Here is a 27,388-nt window from a genome sequence, read left to right as displayed (position 1 = left end):
ACGGGTATCCTCTCTCTGGAGATACTGCTCTCCTGGGGTGCCACATTTGTCTCAGTACCAGAGCTGCCCAAATGCTTCCTTTTAGGAAGATCCCACCTTGCCACCAGAGATGTCCGTGGTGGCCTCTACCTCCGAGCTGGAAGCAGTACCGCACAGACCACTGCCATGACAAGCATGTTCTCATCTTTCACGACTCGCATTGAGAGTGTGGTCCACAGGCAGGATGCTGGCCTGCAGAAGCTGTGCAGTAAGGACAGGAACAATAGGCCACCTTAGCAAAGACCCTGGTGGGCAGGAGGCTAACACACCCTCCACAAACGCTTTCTCCCTGAGCTCGCTTCAGGTTTGGATCTAACGAGTTCTGAGGCCAAAGGAGGTAGTTTTCCCACCCCTCTCATAGCTCATCTACTAAAAACCCAACCTTTAAATCCCAAGGGCTAAAAGAACGGGAACTCGCCACAGTAGCAGGGACAGCATGGCTAGAGTCATGGCTTCTGTGCAGTTAGGTGAACTGCTTTGCCTCTGTGCTGGCTATTGAAGGGCTGCCCAGAGGCTTTCCAGTTGCACTGGCCAGCAGAACAGTTGATCCACTGTGTGACTGAAGCCTCTTGAGGAACCCTTGTTCCCCTGACCATTCAGTGTCATGCACCTAGTGTCCCTTCTTCCAGTGACAGATCCAAACCTGTGGGCAGGTTCATTCTCCAGTGGGCTGCAGGAATGAAGCTGCCAAGGGCCTAGGCAGCTTTGTAGGAAGACCAGGATGGACTCAACTATCCAAGTCACAGCTGTTTTCCCGAGACTAATAATCTCGGAAGTAACAAACTTCATAGCACTGGCCTCATGAGCACCTTTCTCAGTGACCACAGACATTTTAGTATGTTAGCCCTTGAGAGTGGAAATGTCTTCTATGAATTGCATTTCCTTGACCAATGTCAGCAAACACGTAAACCTGAACTACTACAGCAGAACTGAAATGAAATACTTGTTAGCACAACTTGGGGCCCAGACTAGGTGTCCCCTGAAATTTCCCAAAAGCCACCTATATGAGACAAACAGGTTCCAGGAACCATTAACATTCTGGAGATGTTTACTTACAGACTGCTTAAACCTGTGTGCCCAAACTTCTGAAGCACAGAGCTGTGGTGATGGCAGCAGTCACACTTCACAAGTACAAACAGTTCTAAAAAGCCCTGGACAATACCTGGACCATCCACGGGCTGTTCTTGACCTCACGGACTATGGGGCCCACTACAATGGCTGCATAGAAATTCAGGATGAATGACAAGCAGCCAACTTTTAAAGGGAGTCTGATGGAAGTACAATTACCACTTTGCTTCCTTCAGATAGACACATGGAATAAGAAAAAGGTGTCCAACTTCTATAGCTGCATTCTCATTTAAGCAGAGGAGTGAGCTGTGACAAACCCTGGAGGACTCACTGCATAGGGAAAGTATGCTAGCCTGTTTGGTGTCAACCTGACGTAAGCTGGGGTCATCTGAGAGGAGGGAACCTCAACTAAGAAAATACCCCTATTAGATTGCCCTATAGGCAAGTCTTTAGGGGCACTGTCTTAATTGATTTAGAAGGGTCCAGCCCACTGTGGGCAGCACCACCCCTGAGTTTATGGTCTTAGGGTAAGAAAACAAACTAAGCAAGCCAGTAAGCAGCATTCCTCCATGTCTGAGTTTGTGTGCTGACTTCCCTCAGTGATGGGTTCTGGGAGCTGTAAAATGAAATAAAAGTATACCCTTCTTCCTCAAGTTGCTTTTGGACATAACCTTTATCACAGCAATAAGAAAACATGCAGAAGACAAGTTCTTTATCTCCAATTCAGACAAATAACCACACAAAAGGTAAGTTACAAATGCTTCCTTTATTACATAAAGCCAGCATTGCTACTTCTAAGTTGAGCTGCTTGTGCATCTACACTGTGTGGTGTCGTGCCTGTGATGTTATCACTTCCAAGTGTCGTTAGGCAGGCCCCTGTGAGTGCCATCCGTGGTACTTGTTCCCGTTTCCCACACAGCTGGTAAACTGCTCTAGGGATTTATGTCCTCCCAGGCCCCAGAGGAAACACTCAACACTCTTCCACATCCTACTGTACCAGATGCAGCAGGGTTCTGAAGGAGAAATTAAAGATTGACAGCACCCTGACTTTTTTAAATACACTGCTTTATCATTTTTCATTAATGAAGTAGATTACAATGAAGCCCTAATTTGCAATATAATTAGTTGTTACAAGACACTGAACATTCCCCTGAGGATATACCATGATTTCTAAGACACAAAGTCACTGTAAGCAGTTTCCCAGCCCAGGGAGCCTCTTGCTGCAGGTACAGGGCTGCTTCCTGCATTCCACACTGTGCTCTGGATGGTGTGCTGCAAGGTCAGCGTGATTCTAAGCAGACACAGTTCTGAAGCAGTCTCGTGATGTATCTGATGACTGAAGACTGCCTGGCTTAGTTACTGCTGTTAGTGTATATTAGTGTTGTATACACTAAAGAAAATTATACCTCATTATTTTGTTTAAGTCAAGGAAAAATAGAGAATTTGGATGAAAATTATACATAGATTACAATCAGTTTTCTAAGCAAAGGAAACAAAAGTAACTGCTGAGGTTAGTCAAGATTTAGAGGTCGCTTCACATTGCCTTGTACTGTTTTGTGAACTGTGTTATTAAAATCCTGAGCTCAACAAAATCTTTGTAAGTCACTTCATGAAAATAGGCATTTGGCCAATAAGAATTTAATTCCACACCAATGAAACTTTAGAGGCTAGATTTATGTAGGTGTTGGTGTTTGCATACATCTATAAAATTTTTAGTTTACTATAAAGATGACAAGACAAATTCCCCTCAGTGAGATCCTGGCCTAATATATTTGCTTTACTTCTATAGTGAAAGGATAGTGTTAAACATGGAAGCTTTCAATTGTGGCACTGGCTGATGATCTAAATAGGGGATCCTTCAAAAGCTACGATTAAGGAGCCACCAAGCTTTTCTGCAATACTAGTCCGATTGAGGTCTTCTGGTCCATTTGCTTGATACTCATGCTTTATGCCTAGAGAGAAAAACAAATTCTATTTAGAATTATGCAGTAGCTTACTATTTCTCTAAAGTAGCAAACTAAAGACCCTTGTGTATTAACGGACCACAGAATGCTGTCCAATTGTAGGAAGAAATCATGTATAAGCACATGAATCAAAATGATGACCTGTCACAAACATAAGGCCGACTGAAAGCAATCAGAAAAACAAGTGCACATCCTGTTATGATTCCATTTATTTAACTCTAAATCAGCCCCAGCTAATGTATACCATTAGATGCTAGGGTACCAATTAACACTAGGGTTCAGGGAAAGGTAGGAGAAGGGTACAAATGAAAGTGAGTGTCAAGAAAGATTTTGTGGGGTTCTATAATAATTTAGAATATATACTTTATTAAAGATGTTGTACTTCACTAAAAAGGCAGGGGTAGTAACTTTTTATTTAAAACAAATGGAAATATGGGGGCTGGAGACATGGTTCAATGGTTAAGATAAGAGTACTTGTACTTCTTGCTCTTGTGGAGAACCAGAGATCAGTCTACAGCACTAGAGTGACTTAGAATCAATGGTCTGTGACTCCAGATCCATGGGATCTGGTGCCCTCTTCTGGACTCTGAGAGCACCTGCGCTCACATGTGCACCAACCCACACACTGAAGATCACATATGCACATAAGTAAAGGCACACGCTTTTAATCCCAGCATTTTGGAGGCAGAGGCAGGTGAATTTCTGAGCTTGAGGCCAGCCTGATCTACAGACTGATTTCCAGGACAGTCAGGGATACACAGAGAAACCGGGTCCCCCCCCCAAAAAAAAAAAACCAAAGTAAATGAATGAATGGATGGATGGATAGAATAAATCTAAATAAATAAATTTTAAAAAGCAAGCAAGCATGAACTAAAACACTGCTACAGAAAACAGCTCTGTGGTGGCATTACACACCACACGACCACACTTGAGGCAATGAACACTTAAGACGTGGCACTGAGGGGGCCTTAGGACAATTCCATCAGCACACTGTAGAACTAGCTCACCCATGGGCTTGCACACAGCAGTTTCTCTGCACAGAGCTGCATGTTTTAAAGCAGCTGCACAGTGAGTGTCTACCATTTGAAGATCATTTCTCAAACGTTACTCAAACAGGTCAGTTTTTAGCCAACTTTGGACTAATTTGAGAAAGCCATTGATGATTCCACTAAATTTTCAAGGTGTCTATCATTTAATATTCCTAAATCAAGTCTAATTTAGCAATTCCTCTTAACTATTAGATTTCATCACAGTATTGAAGCTGAAAGTCATTTGAAGCATCAGTTGACAGGTTAGGGAGCCCCAACATCAACCTGAATGCATGAAGAACCCACTTACTTGAGCAGCAGCGGGACTTGGAAAAGGAAACAGGAATTCTTTAACTCATTAAAACAAGCTAGGGCGAACCAGTTCTACTCCAAGAATACAAATGCCAGTCACAGAAAACAAACGATACCAGCACTGGGTAAACCCTTGTAACCTGGGCTCCCTCCACTACTTGGACATCACAGTGGAAGGGAGATGGCAAAAGAAGACTCAGATCAACCCTCCTGCCCCAGAGCAGAGAGAATTGAGGTCCATGAGGTTATTGATTCGAGCCAAAGGTCACACAGCAGTTAGACAGCAAGCTCAGCCCTGTGCAAGCCTCTGGGGCTTGTGCCTCATGCTCTTCTACCATACCAATGTCTTCTGGCTGGAGTCTGGCCAAGGCCACTTCATCCGGACCCCAGCCACCCAGTGGCAAGTCAAATACAACTGGCCAGCTCAAGGTGAGTGTATTTTCCTTTGGACCCAGATGAATCAATTACCTAAAATTATACCATTGAACAGTAAAGCGAGAGATAAGAGAATTCTTCCCCACTTATGAACATTTCCTTTCTATGGCCTTGTCATGGGCTACATTAAAAAACAGAATGTTAAATACCAATAACATAAACCACCTGCCATATAAGAACCTGGCTTAAAACCAGCTATAGAATGATGCACAGCCAATGGGAAAGGCCATGAACACAGGCCTGCAGATGCAATGTGACCAGTCCAAGACAGAGGATGCTCAGAGGGCATTTCTCCCTTCTCTGTCGCCAAAGCTCACCGAAGAAAATAAGGGATTTTAGAGATATTCTTATCCTAATTCAGGGATTCATTATACCCATAAAACTTCACAGGAAAGTCTAGCCCATACCTTGAAATTTCTTCTTGATGGCGTCCTTCGAGCTCGCATAGATCATTTTGCTTTTCAGAGGCGCATGTTCTGGTGCCCTAGACAGGAAGATGCCAGGGTGAAAAGATGGCTTTGGTGAAAAGCACAGCCTCTACCATGTTAAACGGTCTCCAGCAGAAATGAGACAGGCCTCAGAATCTAGATTTCTATTTCCCACCTCTGAAGGTAAAAGTTACAGATGGTCATATGTACAATAACCATAGTGAAGAAAAAAGGTATGCCCAAAAAAAGACCATTGTCCAACTTAAAAGCCTATTTAGCCAATATACCTGCCACACAGCTATAACTTCCCCAAAGCCAGGGAGTTTACTGATTTTATTCATAGGGCTGTTTCCTCAGCTCCTAGCACTATGAGTGATGTATAGGAGAAATAAAGTTTAATTAATGCACCTCATTCAAATCCAAATTCTACTAACTTCAAGGCTTATCAATAATGACCTTCTAAGTTTTCATTTATGTCCATGAGTACTTGTCTGTATGTGTACTACATGCATGCAGGTGTCCACAAAGGCCAGAAGAGGGCATACACTCCCTGGAACTGCTTCGGGCTCTTGTGAGCTACCTGACAACAAACCATGGTCCTTTGCAGAGCACAGTGCATCTCTCCAGCCCCTCAGCAATTATCTTCATACACTACTCTCCAGAGATGGTGGCTGTCTGTCCCCTCACGCGGACCTTGACCTCACATCCTGGTTTAACGGGAATCTTGGTGGAAGAGAAGTGATGGAATCCACCATTACTTTCCTCCAATATCAATGCTTTTGACCTCCAGTTCTGCACCTCTTTTACACTGGCTGGCCTGGAACTCAGAGATCCTCTTGCATCTTCCTCCAAAGTTCTGGGATTAAAGGTATGTGTCACCATACCTGGCCATAAGACTTCTGTCTAAGGCTTAACGTCAAATACTTGAAAAGATAGAATAACTAGAAAAGGCCAATAAACTACTTTAAAATGCTAACTAGAGAACACTGCTCAGCTGAATCTTTGGCAACAATGGAAATGCTCTACATCTGTCAGTAATATGTGGCTACAAATTGGAAATAGATATTCATTCTGCTAAACAATGCATTTTAGCTGGGCATGGTAGACTATGCCAGTACTTCTAACACTGGGAAGGGCTATTACTAAGTAGCCAGGTTGAGCTATACATTGAGACCCTGTCTCAAAATATAGCAGTATCATTTTTAACCAATTAAAATTTAAATTAAAAATTAAATATCCCTTTGTACATAGTGGTAACCTAACTAGAACATATAGCAAACTACAATAAAGAAGGAACACTATCTGTGGCCTCAAAAAAATACACACTCCAAATACCTACATGAAGAATATGTGTCCAGTAGAGCAAAGAGGGGCTTTGGTTTACCAGTAGGAACATTTGGTAGAAGCTGGGAATTTTGAGTTAGAAACAAGTTCTAAGAATCCATAAAATAAACTACCTAAAATGATGTTCTTTCAAGTAGACAACATAGCTAAACTATCACTACAACTAAGACTATGAAAGCTGGGAAACATTCTGACAATGAACACGAGAAGCTTCAATACGAGTTATCTTGAGGGTCTGGGAATGCCTGGCACATGCATGGTCCTGGCTCAAACCCCAACATCTCTAGTACCATTCTGGTCCCCACGTTTCTCTAAGAGCTCGGATATACAGAAGCTCGGGGTTGATTCTAAGTGCTCACCACAAGAAGAACATCAGCTCTTCTTTTCTGGACTCCTTGGTTTCAAAGCTTGCATCATACAAAGCGTAGCGACAATCTTTCTCAGGAAGCATTCCCACAAAATGCTTGAAAGGATCGGTTATGGTTTCACCAACATCTCCAACCAAGATCTCTTTGCCTTCTTCAACAACTATGCACTTTTTGTCTGCACTGAGACAAAAAATGACAGCCTTCTTTCTTTTCTTGATTTCTTCTGGCGTAGAACATTTCCGAACTTTCATGTCATAGAAAATGCGACATACTTCATCCGCAACCTGAACTCCTGAGGCCTATGGGGAGAACAGAATGTGCAGAAGGCTGACAACAATTGTAATTTCAAATGTAGAACAAGACATTTTGGCTCTAGATTGGCATCCGCTCACACAACCATCACTGACTTCAGACTTACACATACCACGGAAGCCATTTTCACACTACATGGGAAGGGAATCTGACTGTAACAGCCTCTCCTGTCCCAAGATCTCAGACAGCTGAATGATGTCATCACTGCCAACCCCCAAGTCTGTCTCTCGGAGACAGGGTCTCATGGATCCCAGGCTATATCAAGGTCTCTGTGTAGCCAAGGATGACTATAAACTTCTCCCCTTTCATGTTCTGTGATTATGTCTGACACTGTCTGGCTAACGCTGTGCGGGGACTGAATACAAGGCTTCTTGCATGCTGGGCACGTACTCTATTGACTGAGCCACACGCCAACCCTCAACTGTTTCTTCTCTTTCTTTTTTTATTGGTTTTTTGAGACAAGATTTCTCTATAGAATAGTCCTGGCTGCCCTGGAACTAGCTCTGCAGACCAGGCTAGCCTTGAACTCTCAGAGATCCACCTGCTTCTGCCTCCTGAGTGCTGGGACTAAGGGTGTGCGCCACCATAGCCTGGCTGAACTGTTTTTTTTTTTTTTTTTTACAGGTTTCTAAGAGCCTTAACTGAGATCATTTTCCAAGTCTGTATATTAATAATATATTATTATATATTAATAAAATCCTTTACATGAAGCAAAACAGATAAATTTAAGCTTCATGGCTGGAAAAACTCATCCTATAACATCTCTTTCTCTCACAATAAAAAAAGCACTATGTAAAGATTTCAAAGTTCTAATCAATATTCAGTAACATTAATTGCTGCTTTTAATTTCAGTTTACCATGTGGAGGGAAAAGCTTAGTCAGTGAAGTGCTTTCTATGTAAGTCAAAAAGGACCTGGGTTCGATACCTAATACCCACAGCAAACTGGGCATGGTATTACACTTGTAATCTCAATACTAGGAAGGCAGCAACTGGGAACATCTTGGGCTTAGTGGCCTGCCAGTCAAGGGTACTCCATAAACACTAAATGAGAGATCTTGTTTCAAAAACAAGATGGACAGTTTCTGAGAAACAATATCTGAGATTGACCTCTGATCTCCATCCTGACACACACACACACACACACACACACACACACACACACACACACTCCGCTAACAAATGTTAGTGAGTTTGGACAAGCTGTAATCTCATACTGCAGCAGCAAAATGACACACAGGTCACCCACCTGTACATTTCTCAAACACTAATCATAGAGTTAATACGCTACTCCAAAGTTCATTAAGTGAAGGGATTTTTAAGTAGTACATCCACACAAAGCAAAAACAAGGATCTGACTCACTGCACCATAAATGAGCCCCAGAAAACATCACACTCAAAAAAGAAGCCAAAGAGAAAGGGCTGTATGCAGTATGATTCTATTTATATAAAATGTCCCCAAAGGCGGATCTATAAGTAGACTAGTGGTTTCCAGGGTCAAGGGAAGAGGAAAGAGATTGTTAACTGGCAATTTTCTTTCAGGGTGATAGAAATGCTCTGCAAAAACCCTACTGCTTAAACACATGTGCAAGAGCTGGCTGTCATGACGCATGCCTATATCCAAGCAAGCAGTTTGACAGCTATGGCAAGAAGATCAACAGTTCAAGGCCAGCCTGGGCTACACTGGTGAAACCCAGTTACAAAAATATAAGAGAAAAAGGTACCTGTAAGAATGTGGGGGAGTGGGATATTGGGAAACTGGCGTTTATCAAAATTTCATCACCCAACTGTTAAGCTCTGCATACACTGAAGTGCTACCTAATCTGCGTCTACTCCTCCAATCTAGCCAACCAATCCACATTTTTCTCATAAATGTAATTACTGTAAATGAAAGGACATTTTAATACAATGGCATTGAGAAAATATTAGAGAGAAAACTAACAAACTTTACAACCTTACTATATTCAGATTACACTCTTATTACACATGCATACTTATTATATTTTTTTAAAAATCACTTTCAAGCCTTTTACTGCTTTAGTGGGATTTTCTGATCTTTGAAGAAATGGAAAATAATGTTCAATTAATGTCAAGGTAGAACTAGAAACAGACTCTAACTCTTCTCTAGTCCATAATAATGCTGATATTTAAGTTTTTTAACCAACAACTAAGTCTTACTTTTAAAAATAGTTTATTTAAAATTTATCATTCATATAATGTGTTTGACTCAATCCATCTGCCATTTCCTCCCCTCTAACTCCTCCCCTACCAGCCCACAACTTTTCCTTCCCAGCTTCATGAGCTCTCATTTATTACTATTTTTTAAATACCTACTGAGTCCATTTGATGCTTGCCCAATTCCTAGAGGGCAACACTGGAAGCTTTGTATTTATTCAACCAATATCTGAGTATACCTAAAGACCTAAGTCTCTCAAACAAAACTTGAAACTGATTTAGAAATCAGTCATGTACTGTAACTGAAAACAAAGCAAACACAATTCTGCAGCTGTGGTGAGCAGAGTCCGAGCCTTTTCCATCAGAAACATCACCTATGCTGCTTTTTTATTCCTACCATGTGTGGTGGCACAGTATGATGAGTAGAGCCTAAGAGTCTACATTCATAAGATCCAGGTGACTATTGCGAACATTTAGTCCTAAAACCTGATGAATACGATGACTCCTGCTGTACTTACTTTACCTGTCTTTACCCCTTCCCCTGTAGGCTGTGATGAACGAGTAGAGTGCTTTACAAATCCCAGTCGCTCGAGTCCAAGACTCTGTGCCACAGACACCTGGCACAACCTAAGGGCCCCTTCACAGCTTCTCAAGTCAAACTACAAAAGGTCACAGAAGAAGCTGGCTGCATTAAAACAGCTCTCCTGGCAGTCTGGACTTCTGTGAGGACTCACCTGAGTGATCAGGATGAGTCTCGTCATAGGCCCTCACACTGGAGCAGTCACTATGCTCTCCTAACAAAAAGGCTGCCTGTTCAGGCCTACCCATCCTAGCCTGAAGGCATTCACCTCAGAAGTAAGGCCAGGCAGGGCCTATCTGGTTCCTTCAAGAAAAGCTGAGAAGAAGAAGACCTCTCCTACCAGTTCTGTTTTTCAGCATGCAACATTTAACTGCTCAGCAGTCAAGAGCCTGTAAACTTATTTTAAATAAAATTAAATCAAATTCCATTTTAAATTTAAAGTTCGTACAGCTGAAACAATACAGACCACTGAAAATCTCTGAACCAGGAACACTAAGTTGCTGCAGTTGGAAGGAATTTGAGAGCAAAAATAGACTGCTACCACAAGCGCTCTGACTGCCTTAAAAAGCTATGGAGTCACAGCTGAAATGTCTCCATGTTCCGTACTAGGAACCACTGGAGAATAGGAATCCACACTCCACCCTGTGTCAGAACAGCTGCTTCAAGCACAGTGGGTCATATGTTTGTCTTGAGTCTCTTCAGATGGAGCGTTTATAAAATTCACCAACTGGAGGACTCAAGAGATGACTCAGTGGCTCAGAGTACCCCTGGCTGCTCTTCCAGAGTCCTGGGTTCAACTTCTAGCAAGCACGTGGTGGCTCACAACCACCTATAGTGGGATCTGATGCCCTCTTCTAATATAAAAGTTGCACATGCAGACAGAGCACCCATGTGCATAAAATAAATCATTTTTAAAAACTCACCAACTGAGATTAAATCAAGCTTCATGAAGTACACACTCCTTGAATAGCTCCTAGTCAAACACAGAATTATGCTAACAGTAATACGGACACTGGGCATCATCTTGGAAATGGCAGAATAAGCTGCAAGATCAAGTCTCTCAAGTCTACCACAAGGGTGAGTGACAATCTTTGAAACTTAAGACATCAAGTTTTGAGGCTTTAATTTTTATTAACCAGTGAATCAGTTCAAACCTAAATGTGATGGTCACTAACAACAGGCCACCCAAAACCCGGACACCAGACTGAGGTTCATCCTCACTGCTAAACACAAGCAGGACACCTCCCTCACCTTGGCTCCATTAAAACTCACTACACTTTAATCCTAATTAAAGAAAACAATTAAAGTCACTGAGCTACCTAAGAAAATTATTAATTTCTAAAACCTTGTTTGTGTAAGGGTCTAAAATGTCTGAAAAGTGAGACTGGTGCAGAGCAGACAGACAGACAGACAACTGTAAGTTAACAACTGACAGCAAACAGTCAGCAGCTCCTTCCCGACCAGTTTCTCAAAGGAGCTGGGCGTTTCAAACCAGGTCCAGGATTCCCTTTGTTTCTACCTTGCACAGGACCAGCAGAGACAGGACTAAGAGCTGGGCTGCTGGCTACTGCTAATGCCTGCCAGCAGAGACAGACAAGACAGTGCTGCGGAGCTGACTCGGGCTGAGTCCCTACCTCTGCCTCCTACAACAGCTCCACTGTAGGTAGGAAGGTGATTAGAAAAAGACCATAATTCCATCAAGGCCAGAAAAGAGAGACGGAATGCAATGGGAGGAGCCAGTGAAATTACTGTGCCCCCACCTTGCCATATGTATCCCTCCACCCCTTGACTTTGGATTCCAGAGTTCATTCTCTACAGAGCTTGCTATCTTTCCAGTCGGTCATCCTACTGAAAGGGGTAGATAAGTGACCACAAGAAATGAAGGTAGACTCCTGGTCACCCTCAGGTATGATCCTAAATTACAAAATCCCTATTTCAGCTGTCTAGGGAAACATGTGGGCCAATAACAGCTGTGTTAGCATTTCTTTCCTGCCTTCTACTGTGGTAGCCATCACCACACTGGAAATATATAAGACAATAAGAAAGTAAATTATTACTTTGAGTTTCAAAGAAATGTAAAAAGCAGCAGCACATAAAACTGACCCAATACTAAAATAGTAGGTTTTAGGCAAACAAATTTATAAAATTATTACACAACTTTCTGCCTTGGGAAATAGTACACTGTTTTTTTTAATGACTCACGTCATTTGGAACTTCAGCTATTATACTACGCAAAAAACAGATTAATGCCTCTAAGGGCAAAGATTTCACATTTAGTATTTAATCTATTTATGGTTGACTATTTCTGAGGGCAATGAAGCAATTTTGAGGGGAACAAACTGCTAATACACACACATACACCCCACACACTGGTGAGGTAGGGTTTCATTATATATCCCAGGATAGCACCAAATTAATAATTATCTCTCCTCAACATCATAAGTGCTAGATTACAGGTGTGCACCATCAAATCTGGCATTGTTTATGAAAAGTAGGTTATCTTTGTATCCAAGACTCAAAGCAATAAAAATGAAAAGTCAAAGTTTCATGCAGAACAGTTTAACTTCAGCAAATTAGGCAAAGGCTTAATTCTTCCAGGTGGATTAAAAGAGAATATTTTATTTCATCCTTTATGGAAGATGCACTGAATATTGGGAAAGAAGTGAAGAACTGGAAAAGTTTATGGAGACCAGACCAGGAAAAGCAACTTTGGTCCTGACCATTCTGACAAATGTGTAATTAACTGAGAATATGGTCTTTAGATGAGTTGAGAAAATTCCTTAAACAAGCAAGCAAACTGGTTACTCTTGTCTCCTAAGCAGAGCTGGAAATGCTCCACTTTAGAAGACTTTTCTCTGCAGAGAAGCAGCAGCCCACAGCATCCTCTCGCATCCCCCAGGGCGGCCAGAGCTGCTTATTCTTTAACTCGAGAAGACAGGTGGAACCACATACCCCAAACACTGGAATGCAGTGCTGGGCAGTGCCATTTATCAAGTGTACACTAATTATTACTGTTATTAACCAGAAGATCCAGTTAGGGCATCTTCAACTCTTCAATAAGTCATGTTGCCAGTAAAGCCTCAGGTTACTGGACAAGTTAAAACTTGTATTTGGGGGCTGGAGAGATGGCTCAGCAGTTAAGAGAACTGGCTGCTCTTCCATAGAACCTGGGTTCAATTCCCAGTGCCCACATGGCAGCTCAATCCTGTCTGTAACTCCTGTTTCCAGGGTACCTGACACCCTCACACCCTCACACAGACAAGCATGCAGGAAAAACACCAGTGAACATAAAAATAAATTTAAAAACCTGACTTGCATCTGAAACAAGAATTTATTTAATTTTGGGGGAAAAAAAAAGAGATGAGTTCACTGAGTAACAAGGAGCAGAGGGCAGGGCAGTAGCAAGAACTGACTATCTCCTCAATCAGATTCCCTGCTTCCTGTTCACCAAAACTGTGGCATCTGGCAAGTATCCATCTCTTTTTTCTCCTGACTATTTAGTGATGCCATCAACATAAAAAAGACACTGAAAAATGTGATATGTATACAATGGAATCATTTTGCCATAAAGAATGAAATTACAATAATTGCAAGAAAAAGGATGGATCTAGAACCTACATATCAAGAAAAAGGATGGGTCTAGAAACCTCATATCAAGTGAGGTAACCTGAAAGCAGTTCTTGCTCACGTATGAATCTTAGCATGTAATGTCCACAGATCTGTATGTGCATAGGCTATGAATTAGAAATGGGATGATAAAGGGGAAAGGAAGTGCTGAGGAAGGAGCAGGGCATCAGAACACATGTGCAATGCAAGCAGAAAGGTTGTTACTGGCAACAGAAAGTACAAAAACGAGAAACAATGGAAGGGAGAAAGAAAAATAAAATTTCTTTGAGCCTGCCATAATAAAACCTAATACTTTGCAATGCTAACTAAAATAAACAATATATTAAGTGGTTAAACAGCAAAGAAAGGGGCAAAGAGTGCAGTAGTGGCACACACACCTTGGTAGTAACCCGCAGTTCTCTAACTGGACTTGACCTGCTCAGCAAGAGGGAAACCAGGTCTGGTACTGGAAGTGCAGCTAGCTACTCAGTGCTAGTGAAGTCATGGATCTTAGGAGAATCTACAACCACCACTTTATTAAAACAGCACAATCTCTAACTACACTCCAAATATTTGTCACTATACCCACAGGTAAGTATAGTTCTCACCCTTCATCAAGGAAACTTCTCTTTGTAACAGAGACCTTGACAGAAAACCACAACCAATCATAAGGCAGAGCTGTGGAGCACAGTGATGTAGGAGGATCTTCTTTCTATGTGTTACTTTCATTGGTTAATAAAGAAACTGCCTTGGCTTTTTGATAGGGCAGACTTTAGATAGGTGGAGTGGACTGAACAGGATACTGGGAGAAAGAAAGCAGAGTCAGGCAGACACCATGAAGCTCCTGCCCAAAATGAATGTAGGTTAGAATCTTCCCCGTAAGCCACGGCCTTGTGGTAAACACAGATTAATAGAAATGGGTTAATCAAGATGTGAGAGTTAGCAAGAAAGAGGCTAGAGCTAATGGGCCAGGCAGTGTTTAAATGAATACAATTTGTGTGTTGTTATTTTGGGTGTAAGCTAGCCGGGATCCGGGCGGGAATGCAGTTGGCCACGCCTTTTACTACAGCCCAGTCCCGAAGGGCACTTCCACATAACACCCTTGCATCTAAGGCTCCAGCAACTTTGCAGAAGAGTAGATGAAAAGACTGCAAGGGCCAGAGGATCAGGGCATTTGCTGAGATCTTTGTCTTCTAGTCACGTAAGAAGCAATATTCAAAAGTCTCACCAATGTGGCTGCCCAAATGTGAACTGAACAAGAATGAAACCACATCCAATAGACATGCCAAACCGGATAGGGCCTCAACTGTACACAAAGAACTACAGAAAACTGAGGAAAACTGGGAAAGAAAAAGGTGGCCTTCCCCAGGGAAGAGCACACCAACTGGTTGTTCAGTGCCAAACAGCCCTGAAAACACATATACAAGTAACATCGCACAGATCGTATAAGTTACACTTAGGAATGTATATGTATATACGGGCAACGACAATGAAAAGAGGCCATGAATCTGAAGGAGAGCAGGGAGAGGGATATGGGACGGCTTGGGGGGAGGAAAGGGAAGGGATAAATGTTGTAATTATATTATAATCTCAAAAATAAAAGGTTCAATTACACTACTTTAGGAAGCCATCACCCACAATGAAAAAAAGCAGTGACAGAGTAGCAAGTAAGTATGTTTCATCCTATGTCCCTTCCCAGTATATATTAGTCAAGGAACACACAGGGATTCTCCAATATCCTGAGAAACTGAAAATATCCAGAGGTATTAAGTGCAGTTTTACAGGTTAAAGATCCTGGCCAAAGAGCTAAGATAGGTAAGCTCATGTTTCTGCTCCATTTGTCAAGCTTCAGGCCTGCAGGACTGCCATTAACGACATCTCTTCCCTCCCTCCCTCCCTCCCTCCCTCCCTCCCTCCCTCCCTCCCTTGGCCACCACACCACACTCTAGTTGCAGTTACTGCATCAGATACCAGTGATCCAGAAAATGTTTCAAGCTAACTCTGCTTTAAAACTGCCTCATCTGAAAAAAGCGAAGTGAAGCCAGGAATGATAGTGCATGCCTTTAATTGCAGCATTCAAGGCAGAGACAGCTGGGTCACAGAGTTTGTGACTAATCTGAGTTCCAGGACAGTCAGGGCTACACAGAGAAACCATCTTTAAAAAAAAAAAAAAAAAAGTTAGTTAAAAACTAAAAACAGAGGAAAAAAAAAGCCAAGTGAACAATATTAATTGCCACCGATTCCAACCATAAAAATCTTCAGTCACTTCAGAACAAAGCACAAATGTGCTGGGATGGCCACTGCAGCAGAACAAATGGAAGTTCTACTTGCTACTTAGGAGCTGTTTAAGGAGGAGCTCATTATTAAGGCTGCCCGAACATCTCCGTTCCTCTTCTCATCTGGTTGCCCTCAGGGTCAGCTCAGATCCTCCTCTGGGAAAGCAGCTCTTAGGTGTCCCTCGTCATCAGTGCTAACCAAAATCTGCATGATCCTCCATGTACTGACGAGGACTATAGTTATTTCTATCACTGCAGTATTATCTATCCAATATTGTCTAACTATTTGTTAGTTGACTCCTGCTCTTGGCTTCCCCGCAAAAGAACAAGAGCTGTTGTTAGTGGGTTTTTACATTGTTACTTTGTTTTTGCTTATGCAGTGTGATAGGGTCACACCCAAGGCCTTCCAGCTAGGCCAGCATTCTATTAGCTACCCCCATTCCCACCCTCTTAGTACCTACCACTCCACTCTGCCCTTCACATCTTAGCCACCATCCACCAGCTACAACTGTGATGCTGCCAACTACATGTTTAACTCAACCAATAAAAGTTTAATAGTATTTTTGTCTTGAAACCTTTAAATATGTATTTTAACTGCCTAATATGTGAGCTTCATATTTCATATAAATTTCAGGATAAATGCTCTGTAAGAGATATAAATGTATATACTAATCAATATTCAAGAACATGACTAAGAAATCAATATTCCACAAAACAACACATTTAAAAGTTTATGTGGTCTAAGTTGTTGCCATGGGCCCATTTACTTTGCAGCTGAAAACATTTAGAGGCATTACTTAAAACGAGTTGTCTACTAGTTTTACCAAGTAGAGAATGTTTCATGAATCTGCTGATATTTGAAAAAGTAAAAACGTCTTGACATCATCTCAAAGGGGAAAATCAAAAACTATTCCTTGTAAAATCAGGGCTATGACAAGGACACCCATTCCTACCCAGAATGTGAAGTCTTACCCAGAGCAGCAAGGTGAGCAAGGAAAGAGTTACAGGATAGAGAGCCAGCCAGGAGAGGAGAAGCACATATTCTGTTGTGGCAACGTGACTCTTTATATAAAAGTCTGACAAATGAACTCTACGTTGCAAGATACAAAAAGCCATATACCAAATCAGTAGCATTTTTGCAGAGAAAAGAAAAAAAATGCAATCCCCACTGCTAAAACAAAGAGCCAGAAACAACAACAGCAACAGAAAACCCTTCCAAGGGACTGAGGATGCAGACCTTTAGCTAACCCCCCCCATCCCTAGTGCTACACCAAAGAAAACAAGAACAGAACAAAACCCCTTAGGCCTCCATCTAGCCAAGGGAGTGGATTTTTATGCAATGCTAATTACAAAACAAGGAAGAGAGAACAATGGAGACCACATACCAACAGGAGAAGACATCCCAGAAAAGCTAATGGGTTGAAGGCGTCGTTAAAATGTCCATACATTTAGAGTCAATGTGATCTCTACCCACAAAGCACTGGTTTTCTTCACAAAACAGAAAAAGGAAGATGGGAATGGTGTCACACGCCTGCTATTTCAGCACCTGGGAACTGGAAGCAGGAGGCAAAGACAGCCTTGGCTACACCCTGCTTATGAAGTCAGCCTAGGTTACACAAGAGAAGAAAGGAAAAGAAAAAAAATGAAACTTGGGTTGTCAAAGTATTTTAGCAAAAAAAAAAAATACTATCTCACATCTCAAAACATACTACAAAGAGCAAATAAGCAAAACAACGCGGTGCAAGCGTAAAAACACACACACACACAGACCAATGGAACAGAGAACTCAGAAATCATTCCATAATCTACAGCTAACTAATAATCATTGGAAAAAGCACCAAAAACCTACATTAGAGCAAGGACAGTCTTGGAAATTCATACACAAAACAATAAACAAGACCCCTATCTCTCATCACATAAAAATCAAGTCAAAGTACATCAAAGGCCTAAACATGAGACCCCCCCAAACCATAAAACTGTCAGGAGACTCAAGGATGACCTGCAAGACATTGAGTAGACAATGGCTTTTGGATAGCTTCCCCAGGGCACAGGCAATAAAAGTAAAAACAGGCAACTGGGGTTTTAATCAAACCAACTGGTTTCTAAACAATAGGATACAAGAGTGAAGAGACATCCAGCAGAGAATGAAAAACATTAGCAAGTTGTTCATCCAACAAGAGATGCTGATCCAAGAGAGACAAGGGATCCAACAGAAAAATATTGCAACTCTGATGGGGCGGGGAGCTGAGTAGACCATTCTCAAAGAATAAATGACGAATTATATGAAAAATGACTGTATTAGTTGGAAGGGAAATGCAAAGCACAACCACGCACCATCCATAAATACACCCATGCTGGCAGAGATGCAGAAAAAGGTGAACTACCACATATCATTGGTGGGAATATGAATGTATACAGCATTATGGAAAACAATATGGAGGTTTCTAAGAACACTAAAAACAGAACTCCCACAATCTAGCTATCCAACTAGTTATATATACAAAAGGAATCAAATCAGCCTGTCAAAAAGATGTCTGGTAAACACCCATGTTTACCATGACACTAGTCCCAAAAACAAGACATGAACTATCTAATATACAATCACTATGTTTGATATCACCACCACTTTTTTTTAGACCTTCCTGGAACTCACAATAAAACCTTCCCCCTTAGCCTCCCAAATGAGGAAATTATAGATGTGTGCCACCATACTCTACACCATTTATTTGCACCTTGTAATCAGATCGTTCGGGACTTTGCTCCTGAGTTAATATATTCTGGACACCTTGTTGGGTGAACAGTCGGCAAGTAATCCCTCTTGGTTTTCAAGTTATCAATTTACTGTATTGTTTCTGCTGTATAGAACACTCAAATTGATTTTGACTTGGTAATTTCATAAATCAGACTATTTTGAAAGAAACTGTGCAAATGCATGAAAGTTTTAACACAAGATGACGTTTCTTAAAAAATGAATTTAAAGGTAACATGAATATCATCAGGTGGACCACAGGAGTGAAATAACTGAGGTGTGAGTGCTCCCAAATAGAATCTGAAGACCTGAGAAACTGAAGGTACTGTCCATCTCTGCATACTTCGGTGGCTCTTAGGAGGTGGGGATCATGACGCTTTTGTCCTACCATGGACCTAAAAGCTATGGGGAAAGCTAATCACAGATAGACACCATTAGCCAAAATAAAACTTTCTTCCTTTAAACTATTAACTCTGCTATCTGCCACAGCAGTAAAAGCTTACCTACTACAGGCACAGACCAGGCTCATTCTCTTCCCAAGGTCCTTGAAGAGGCTCTCTGCCTGAAACACTCTTCACACAGATCACTCTCCCTTATTATGAAGGACTAGTTTGCTGGGCCCAGCTAGGCAGAAATCCCCCCCCCCCAATTAAATAAGTGGTTTTGGCTTTTTCTATCCATCTAGCAAGAAATGAAAACTGATAAAATAGAAGAACAAAGCAGCAACTAACCAGAAGCCATAGAGAAAGTGGCAAACAGACTCCAAAAGGACGCCTCTAACAGCTTGGCAGTATGGCTGAGCAGAACTGGTCACACCTGAAGTGTGTAAGGATGGCATGAGCAAGGGAACACACTGCCTGACAGTTGTCGCGCTGTTACCTTCTTTTTCATGTGTAAGGTCTTTAAGCTGTTTTCTATGATTCAAGATAGCCAATAAGCAAATACCATCCAATTTCCTTTCACAAAAGAGGAGTTTCTGTATGCCAGAATCATTTACAGTGTTACCACAGCAATTCTTGTCTCATCTCTAAGGATTTACATAAAAAGATGCAAACTGAATTGTATGTATGTATACAAAGGTAGAGTCCTATCCAATTGTTTCAATGCTTAAACCTCAGTTCCAATGCAGTGTTTATAAAAATAAGAACAGATATAAAAATTAAAACAATCAGCTGGGCAGCAGTGTCTCACGCCTTTAATCCCAGCACTCAAGAGGCAGAGGCAGGGATCTCTGTGAGTTTGAGGACAGCCTGGGACTACAGAGTGAGTTCCAGGACAGACTCAAAAAATACACAGGGAAACTCTGTCTCAAACACCTCCCCCACTAAAATAAATAAATAAATGAATGAATGAATGAATGAATGAACAAATAAATAAAACAATCCATCTCTATAGGAACTTGTCTGTTAAAATTAAGAACATCCTCTTAATCATATATTATAATTTAGTAGCATCCATGTGCGCTACTATGAGAAAGGGATTGTGTACTGATATGTACAGCCCCATCTTGAAAGAGTGGTACTTTCAAAAACATCTTAGTAAGTATTATAAAAGAAACTGTCTGGAGAGATGGGTCATCAATTAAGAGTGCTTATCGCTCTTGCAAAGGACTTGGATTGAACCCAAATGGAGGCTTGTAATTATAATTCCAATTCTGGGGGAATCCAATACTCTTTTGGTCTTTGTGGGCTCCTACATGCATGTGGAAACACAGACTCAAGCAGTCATAGGTACACATACATAAATAAGAAATACAGATTGACATTCCTAGTACTGCTTCTTAGATTATATAAGTGCAAAGCATTCAAGCTAACTTCCCACCACGAACTGAATAAACCAATTCATAAAGTATATGGCTGGATCAATAAGGCCACCACTAACCATATGCAGTTTAGTGACTTCTTTAAATGTGGCTAAGGAATTGAATTTTAAATTTTATTTCATTTTAATTAACAACTTTAAAATTCTAAACTCCATTGCTAATAAATTTGTTAAATATATTAGGAGAAACCTGAGTATGTGGGCCTAATTTTTAAATTACAGTCATGGTATGTAAATACAAGTCAAATATGTATAATGAATATTTAAGTGCTTACATTGAGACCATCTTATTTAGTATCCAGGAAGGCCTTGAACTCAAGATCCTCTTGCCTCTGTCTCGTCTCTAATTCCAGAGAGCTAGGACGATAGCTGCACAGCACCAAGCCTGAATGAGTTGTACTTTAGGTGTAAAATATATACAGAATTTCCAACAATGAAAATATGTAAAAGTCACTAATTTTTCTATCAGTCAAATGTTGACACAATATTTTAGATAGGGCTAGAGATGGCTTAGTGGAGTGACTGCCAGGCATACACAAGGTCCTGGGTTGATAGCTAGCGTCACAAAGAATTATAGATTATACTGGCTTAAATAAATTTCACCTTTGCTGGTTACTTTCTTTAAGGAGCATTGAGAAATTTTTAAAAATATATACATTTCTGAAGCAAAATTTCATAACAAGAATTCCTTAATCAGTTCAAAAGAGAGCATAATCTTATCTGTGTCAGCTTCAGCTCTATAACCATTTGAGGATGCACCAAATCTATGTTGAAAATATTCAAAACTAAACGCTAATTACATTGATATGCCAAAAGAAAAATCACGATAGGAAATTCATTGTTCTTTTTCTGTGATCAGGTTAAAAGAGGTACAACCTATAGCACAGTACACAAATGTTGAAAGGAATAGTCTTCCTTCGATGGGGTACTGCTGTAGGAGGCACCGAGGTCCCCGTCTCTCGGGTGCTCATGTATGTCTGACTGGGGCAGAGACTTCTCAACTTTGCAAGCTTTACAGACAAAGACAATGCATTTATATATACAAGTCAGTTTCCCAAGGCTCAGGGTCTGGAGGTTGAGAACAGTGGGTGCTCTCCAGAGTTCAATCCCCAGCAACCACATAATGGCTCACAGCCATCTATGATAAGATCTGGTGCCCTCTTCTGGCCTGCAGACATACATGCAGGCAAAACACTATACATAATGAATAAACCTTTAAAAGAAAAAAAAAAAAGAACGATATGATCCATCTCAAAACACTTGGTTATTACCAAAAGGAAGTTTTAATAGTATAAAAAACACAAGAATTTCAGATCCTTTACACGGTTAAAACACTACTTCACTGAAGCAATTCTATTTGTGGAAAAACTGTTGTGACGTCTGGTGAAGTGGCATATGCAAGCAATTCCCACACTCAGGAGGATGGAGTGCTAAAGACCCGCCTGGGCTAGCTACAGGTTGGAGATCCTGTCAGACAGAGGATGAGAATGAATTTGTTGTGCATAGTTACTTTTAAGGCTTTGTTTGATTAGTTCACAACAAATTTTTAAGTAGGAAGTAAAGCTTCCATACAGTATCTGGGTATTTGGCTTATTTTATACTTATGAATACTACATGTATGCTTGTCTGTATGTGATACTGTGTGTATGCAGTACCTGCAGGGGCCAGAAGAGGGTGTGGGGTCCTTTGGAATTGGAGTTATAGGTGGTTGTGTACCACCTAAGGAGGGTGCTGGGAACTGAACCTGGACCCTCTACAAACATAGCAAGTGTTCTTCATTACTGTACCATCTCTCCACTGGTTTTTAATATTCTGTCTGAATGAAGTGCCCCAGGAAAAAGAGATGAGTTTAGAATGGAGGAGATGAATCTCTGTAGGTCCCAACTAAGATGAGCTACCTACTCTATGGTCCATCACCCCAGAAGCCTGGAAATGGCAAGTGAAATAAAGAGGAAGCATTTTTCTTCTGTGATATAACAGCTTAAGATGTCTGGAAAGACACATGTGGAGAAATACCAGTCCACGGTATGAGGACCCAGCACTGACAAGCGTGGTCTTGGGGTTTCAGCTCAGATGAAGTCAGGTTCACAGATACACGTCTTATATATAAACATTACATGTAAGCTGATGTGAAGCATGGTGGTACCTTGCTTGCCTAGCATTATGTGAGGCGGAGCCCATTTCTAGCATCAATTAAAAAAAAGTACAATATATACAGAAACAGTACTAATAATGAAACATAGAAACCATTTTCTACACATCAGCCAGGCAAAGGACTTAAGGCTCAAATTAGGTAAAAGAAACAGAAAGGATTCCACCAACTGGGGATCTGGTGTACAAACATATGAGATTGTGAAGGATATTTCTTATTCAAGCCATCGAAAGGCTATATAGATAATGAGATACAAAGTAAAACATACCAAGAGGAGAAGAAAATACACATGCATGCTCTCCATCCAAGAGTCTCTGTGTTTATATCAAGAGGACACACAGGGACTAGACAAGTAATATATAATAATTTTATATGGAAACCAACTATTGTAAAAAGTTTAAATAGCTAAGTCAACTGAAGAAATGTCCAAATGTCTACTAATAAAGGGATGAATAAACTTGTGCAGTTTTATAGTGGAATACCCACTATACCCAGTAGTTCAATCCAACACCCTGGGCTGGTGAGATGGCTCAGAGTAAAGGCATTTGCCCATAGGCCTGATGACCTGAGTTCAATGGCCAGGACCTACATGGTAGAGGATCAACTCCAGCAAGTTGTTCTCTAAGTTCTATATGTAGACCTAGGCAAACATATATAAACAACTCAATAAATTAAGTAAATGTAATAAAAACCAACATCCTCCCCAAAAGAACACAAAAACTTTAAAAAAAAAGTTGAAAGGGACTAGGCAAGGCACAGCATAACATATATATATATATATATACATATATATATATAAATTTAACACACTGATGTAACATGAATTAAGAATGTAAAAGCATGAAAAGTGAAGGAGCTGGAGTTGGCTCAGCAATTAAGGGAACTGATTGCTCTTGCAGAAAACCTAGGGTCAGTTCCCACATGGCAACTCCAGTTCCAAAGGATCTAACGCCCTCTTCTGACCTCCATGTGTACTGCACCCACATGGCACACAGACATGTAGGTAAAGCATCCACACACATAAGTAAATTTATTTTTTAAAAAAAGGCATAAAAATGTCAAAGAATGAAATATATCAACTTCATGTAACTGTGGTGAAATGGACCTGAACCTTGCACTTAAGACACACCCTATCTCTATAGGTTTGAGGCCAGCCTGGGTTACAGTAAGATCATCTCAATTATTAGAAAAGAAAAAAAGAAAGGAAAGGCCTATTATATATTCTTTAACAAGATCTGCTCATATCCTTTCTCAAGACTCCCAGGGTTACCTGCCCAGGTTCACATTCCTTCTATTGGAGAAGTTTCTCCATCATGAATGTTCTTTGAGTTTACAACATCCTAAATGAAATCACTTCCTAATGGGCCAGTATAAGATCTGACACAGGATTGGTACCCAGTAGGGAGGAAGAGAGTAACTAGGAAGCTGCAGTAATAACAAATACCTAAAATATGACCTCCTCATCATGATTTTTCTTTTGATAAAAGGGAACTTTATTCTGCACTAATTAAAATGCTTCCAAATTAATCATTTTAAAGATGGGTGTAAAATAAGAAAAGTGATTTGTGGGAGGTAATTGATCCCTTACAGCCTGTTTTTCATGTTAAATGGGCATACAAACGGTCAAGTGTGGTGGTGCACGCCTTTAACTCCATCCAGCACTGGAGGAGCAGAGGCAGATGGATCTAAGTTTGAGGACAACCTGGTCTACAGAGTGACTTCCAGGACAGCCAGCACCACACAGAAAAATCCTGTCTTGAAAAATCAAAGGGCTGAATTGTTAAAAATGTTTTTCCTAAGTACCAAGTGCAGAATAAACTGGTAATTCAGTCCAAGCCAATTAGCTTAGTTTGTTGGAGAAGAATTCTGTCTGTGTAAAGATAAGAGTTACATTATCACATATTCTTTGACTGTATTTCAAGGCAAGACTACACCCTACTTTCCAGAGAGCCACAAAACTATGCTGCAAATGCATTCCTTGGTAAAAGAAAAGGCTAGCCAAATCTACATGTGATGTGTCAAGCTGTACCCAATAGAACTGAGCAAATAAAGTCAGGAATTTAATGGTGAGCTGGAAAATAATCTTTGCACATATGAGGACGCTGACACACCCAGTACACACACAGAAATTTTATTGGACATGTGCAAACAGAGGGTACATTTTCCCCCAGTGGGAGGGGATTTTATAGAGACAGTTATGGTGATATTTTGTAGTGAGACATTTGAAAACATGACATCTCATTTTTCTAATTTCAACTTGCTTTATTCCAACCACTTCTAAAAGACTTAGTGAGTACCAGGAAGCAATTCTTCTAAATTAAACCCATAAGCAGTTAAAATTTGATCTCCCCACTACCATCCCTCAAAAAAGGAAATGGGGGAAGCAGGCAATGATGGTACACACCTTTAATCCCAGCACTGGGGAGGCAGAGGCAGGCCAATGTCTTTTGAGTTCAAGGCCAGCCTGTTCTACACAGCTAATTTCAGGACAGCCAGGATTGTTACGCAAGAGAAACCCTGTCTCGAAAAAACAAAGGAAAGGGGGAAAAGCTAAGCATATTAGCTGACACCTATAATCCCAGCACTCTGGAGTCTAAGAGAACAGATAGCTAGGCCACCCTGGGCTATAACAAGACCCTAACACCTGTAAGTCTAGCACCTGGAGGCTTAGGCAGGCTTGCCTTAAGTTCAAGTCCAGCCTGGGTTTCACAGTGAGTTCTGTGTCATTCTGGATCACAGAGTGAGATCTTGCCTCAGAAAAGGACACCAAGCAGCTCACCAACAAATCTAAAAGGTTTCAAGTATAGAGAGTGCTAGAATCTGGGATGATTAAGGAGAAACACTCCTTCTCTCTCTAATACTCTCTAATGGCTGGACTGAATGGAGATGCTCCATGCTTATAAAATCAAACATAATAAGAGTCTGTGTTCTGAAACTTTCATGCTGAAAACACACCCAGAACTGGTGAAAAGGCTCAGCAGTGAAGGCACTTGCCAGGTGAGTCTGACAACCTTACCTTAGTTCAGTACCCAGAGTTCACAGTGAAAGGAGGAGGGACTCACAAGGACTCACAAGGTGCCATGCCGGCAGTGGCATTCCTGCACCCACGTCCTCAGACCATAACACATATATTAGGACTTGGATGTAAGAATGAACCCACCTTTGGTCCCCCCCCCCCCATGTGCCAGGAAATACAACAGATTCTTCTTTCATTTTGTTTGAACGTACACAGGAAAGTTAAGCTTTAAAACCAAACATTAAGACATTTAAAATGTTTAGCCCTGTTTTAAATATCAAGTTTGTGTTCTCAACTAAAAGAAAAGGCGTTGTTATATCAGCAGACTAGAGAGCAGGCACCAGTCCGCTAAACAGCACTTCGTTACACTGAGTGCTCAAACTGATCAGAACTCAAAGCCCTAAGAATAAGTCTTTAATAAATCAGTATCTACAGATACATTCCAACTATTGAAGAGGTTCAAAAGACTTCAGGGTCTGATCTATTTGTAGCTGATATAGCATTAAACCCAAAGAAGAACAGGATTTAGTATCAAGACACTATTAAGCAGGGTCAGTTACCAAGAAAACTATCCATTTAATCCAATGAGCTATAGGCACCTGCAAGCCAGTTGCTCTATCCTAAGGAAAATCAAAGTTGTTATTTAGTGAAAACAGTGTAGACAGATAAGTGGGTACCAACTGCTTCCAAGCGCACAGATGCAGCAACAGGATAGTATTTCTAGCAGTGTGGCAAGGCCTTGCCAGCAAATCATTGACCAAAAATGGTAACAGTGTATGCCGACTACAGTGACAAAATGTTCTACCTGAACGCCCGGTTGGGATACTGTTGTACAGCAGATCTGAGTAACAGTTTAGAGACAGAGAAGTTTGTAAATTACTCAACATCTCCACCATCTCAGCACAAAGAATGTTTCTCTTGTTAACGGACTGAAGTTATTAAACGGACCTCCTGAGAGCTTTTATATTTGCACCAGGAAAGCAACATCATGTTCACCCCTCGCACCCAAAGTTGTGGTAAAGCCATGCTCTCCGGGGAAGGCAAATTTCTAGCTACGGATGAACAACCCGGCAGGGAAGGGTTAAAAGAGACACTGCCAAGCTTGACAAGCCCAACGAGAGTGCCACTGAAGCTGATTGCCAGATACGACAAACAAAGCCACGGCAAGGCCACCCTGTTCTTAATCACGCTAGCTAGCAATCACCCCGCCCTCTAGGGTGTTCAATAAAATCCTTCTTTTCCTTCTCGGTGGAAAAGGCTGAAAAGGCCCACGGGTCACTAAGCTGGCCTTGGGGGAAACGGCGCCCACACGCACGGTCCCCGGGTTCCGCGGCCCACCCCGGGGACCTGCAGACCTCCGGATCGAAGGCAGCGAGGCCGGGCCGAAGACTATCCCGGGCGGCGGCCCGGGAACTGCCTTGGAGCCGCGGGACACAGTCCCTCCCTTGGTGGACGCCCGAGCTGCGGGTCACTCACCATGTTCGCCGCGGCGGACTTCGAAACGAGGAGCCTGGCGGCAAAGTATGAGAAACGTCCTCCGCACGGTAGCAAGACCCGGAGATCGAGCGCGAGGCAGACGCGACAGCTCGAGCCTCTTAAGGGGCGGACGGCACGGGTTCCAGCGAGACTGCGGCTGCGCGCGCAGCGCTCCGCCCCCCCGTTGCTATGCACCAGTCAGCCCCGCCCCCCGGCCAGGCCCCACCCAGGAGGCCCAGCC

At 41.6% G+C, this 27,388-nt stretch overlaps 1 protein-coding gene across 1 annotated transcript; it reads right to left on the bottom strand.

Moving 5' to 3' along the window:
• Positions 1-1,854: 1,854 nt before the first annotated feature.
• Dstn (destrin, actin depolymerizing factor) lies at positions 1,855-27,314 on the bottom strand. The gene is made up of 4 exons (XM_050159595.1): positions 27,148-27,314; positions 6,978-7,285; positions 5,254-5,330; positions 1,855-3,059 (listed from the first exon to the last, which is right to left on the bottom strand). Exons 1-4 carry the CDS (start codon positions 27,148-27,150, stop codon positions 2,950-2,952), a joined length of 498 nt encoding a protein of 165 aa, XP_050015552.1. The 5' UTR covers positions 27,151-27,314; the 3' UTR covers positions 1,855-2,949.
• Between the last annotated feature and the right edge of the window lie 74 nt (positions 27,315-27,388).

The sequence above is a fragment of the Alexandromys fortis genome, unplaced genomic scaffold (genome assembly GCF_014885135.2).
Source record: "Alexandromys fortis isolate MF-2015 unplaced genomic scaffold, M_Fortis_MF-2015_v1.1 scaffold_115, whole genome shotgun sequence".
Lineage (NCBI taxonomy): Eukaryota > Metazoa > Chordata > Mammalia > Rodentia > Cricetidae > Alexandromys > Alexandromys fortis.
This window is presented reverse-complemented; position numbering and strand designations above follow the sequence as displayed.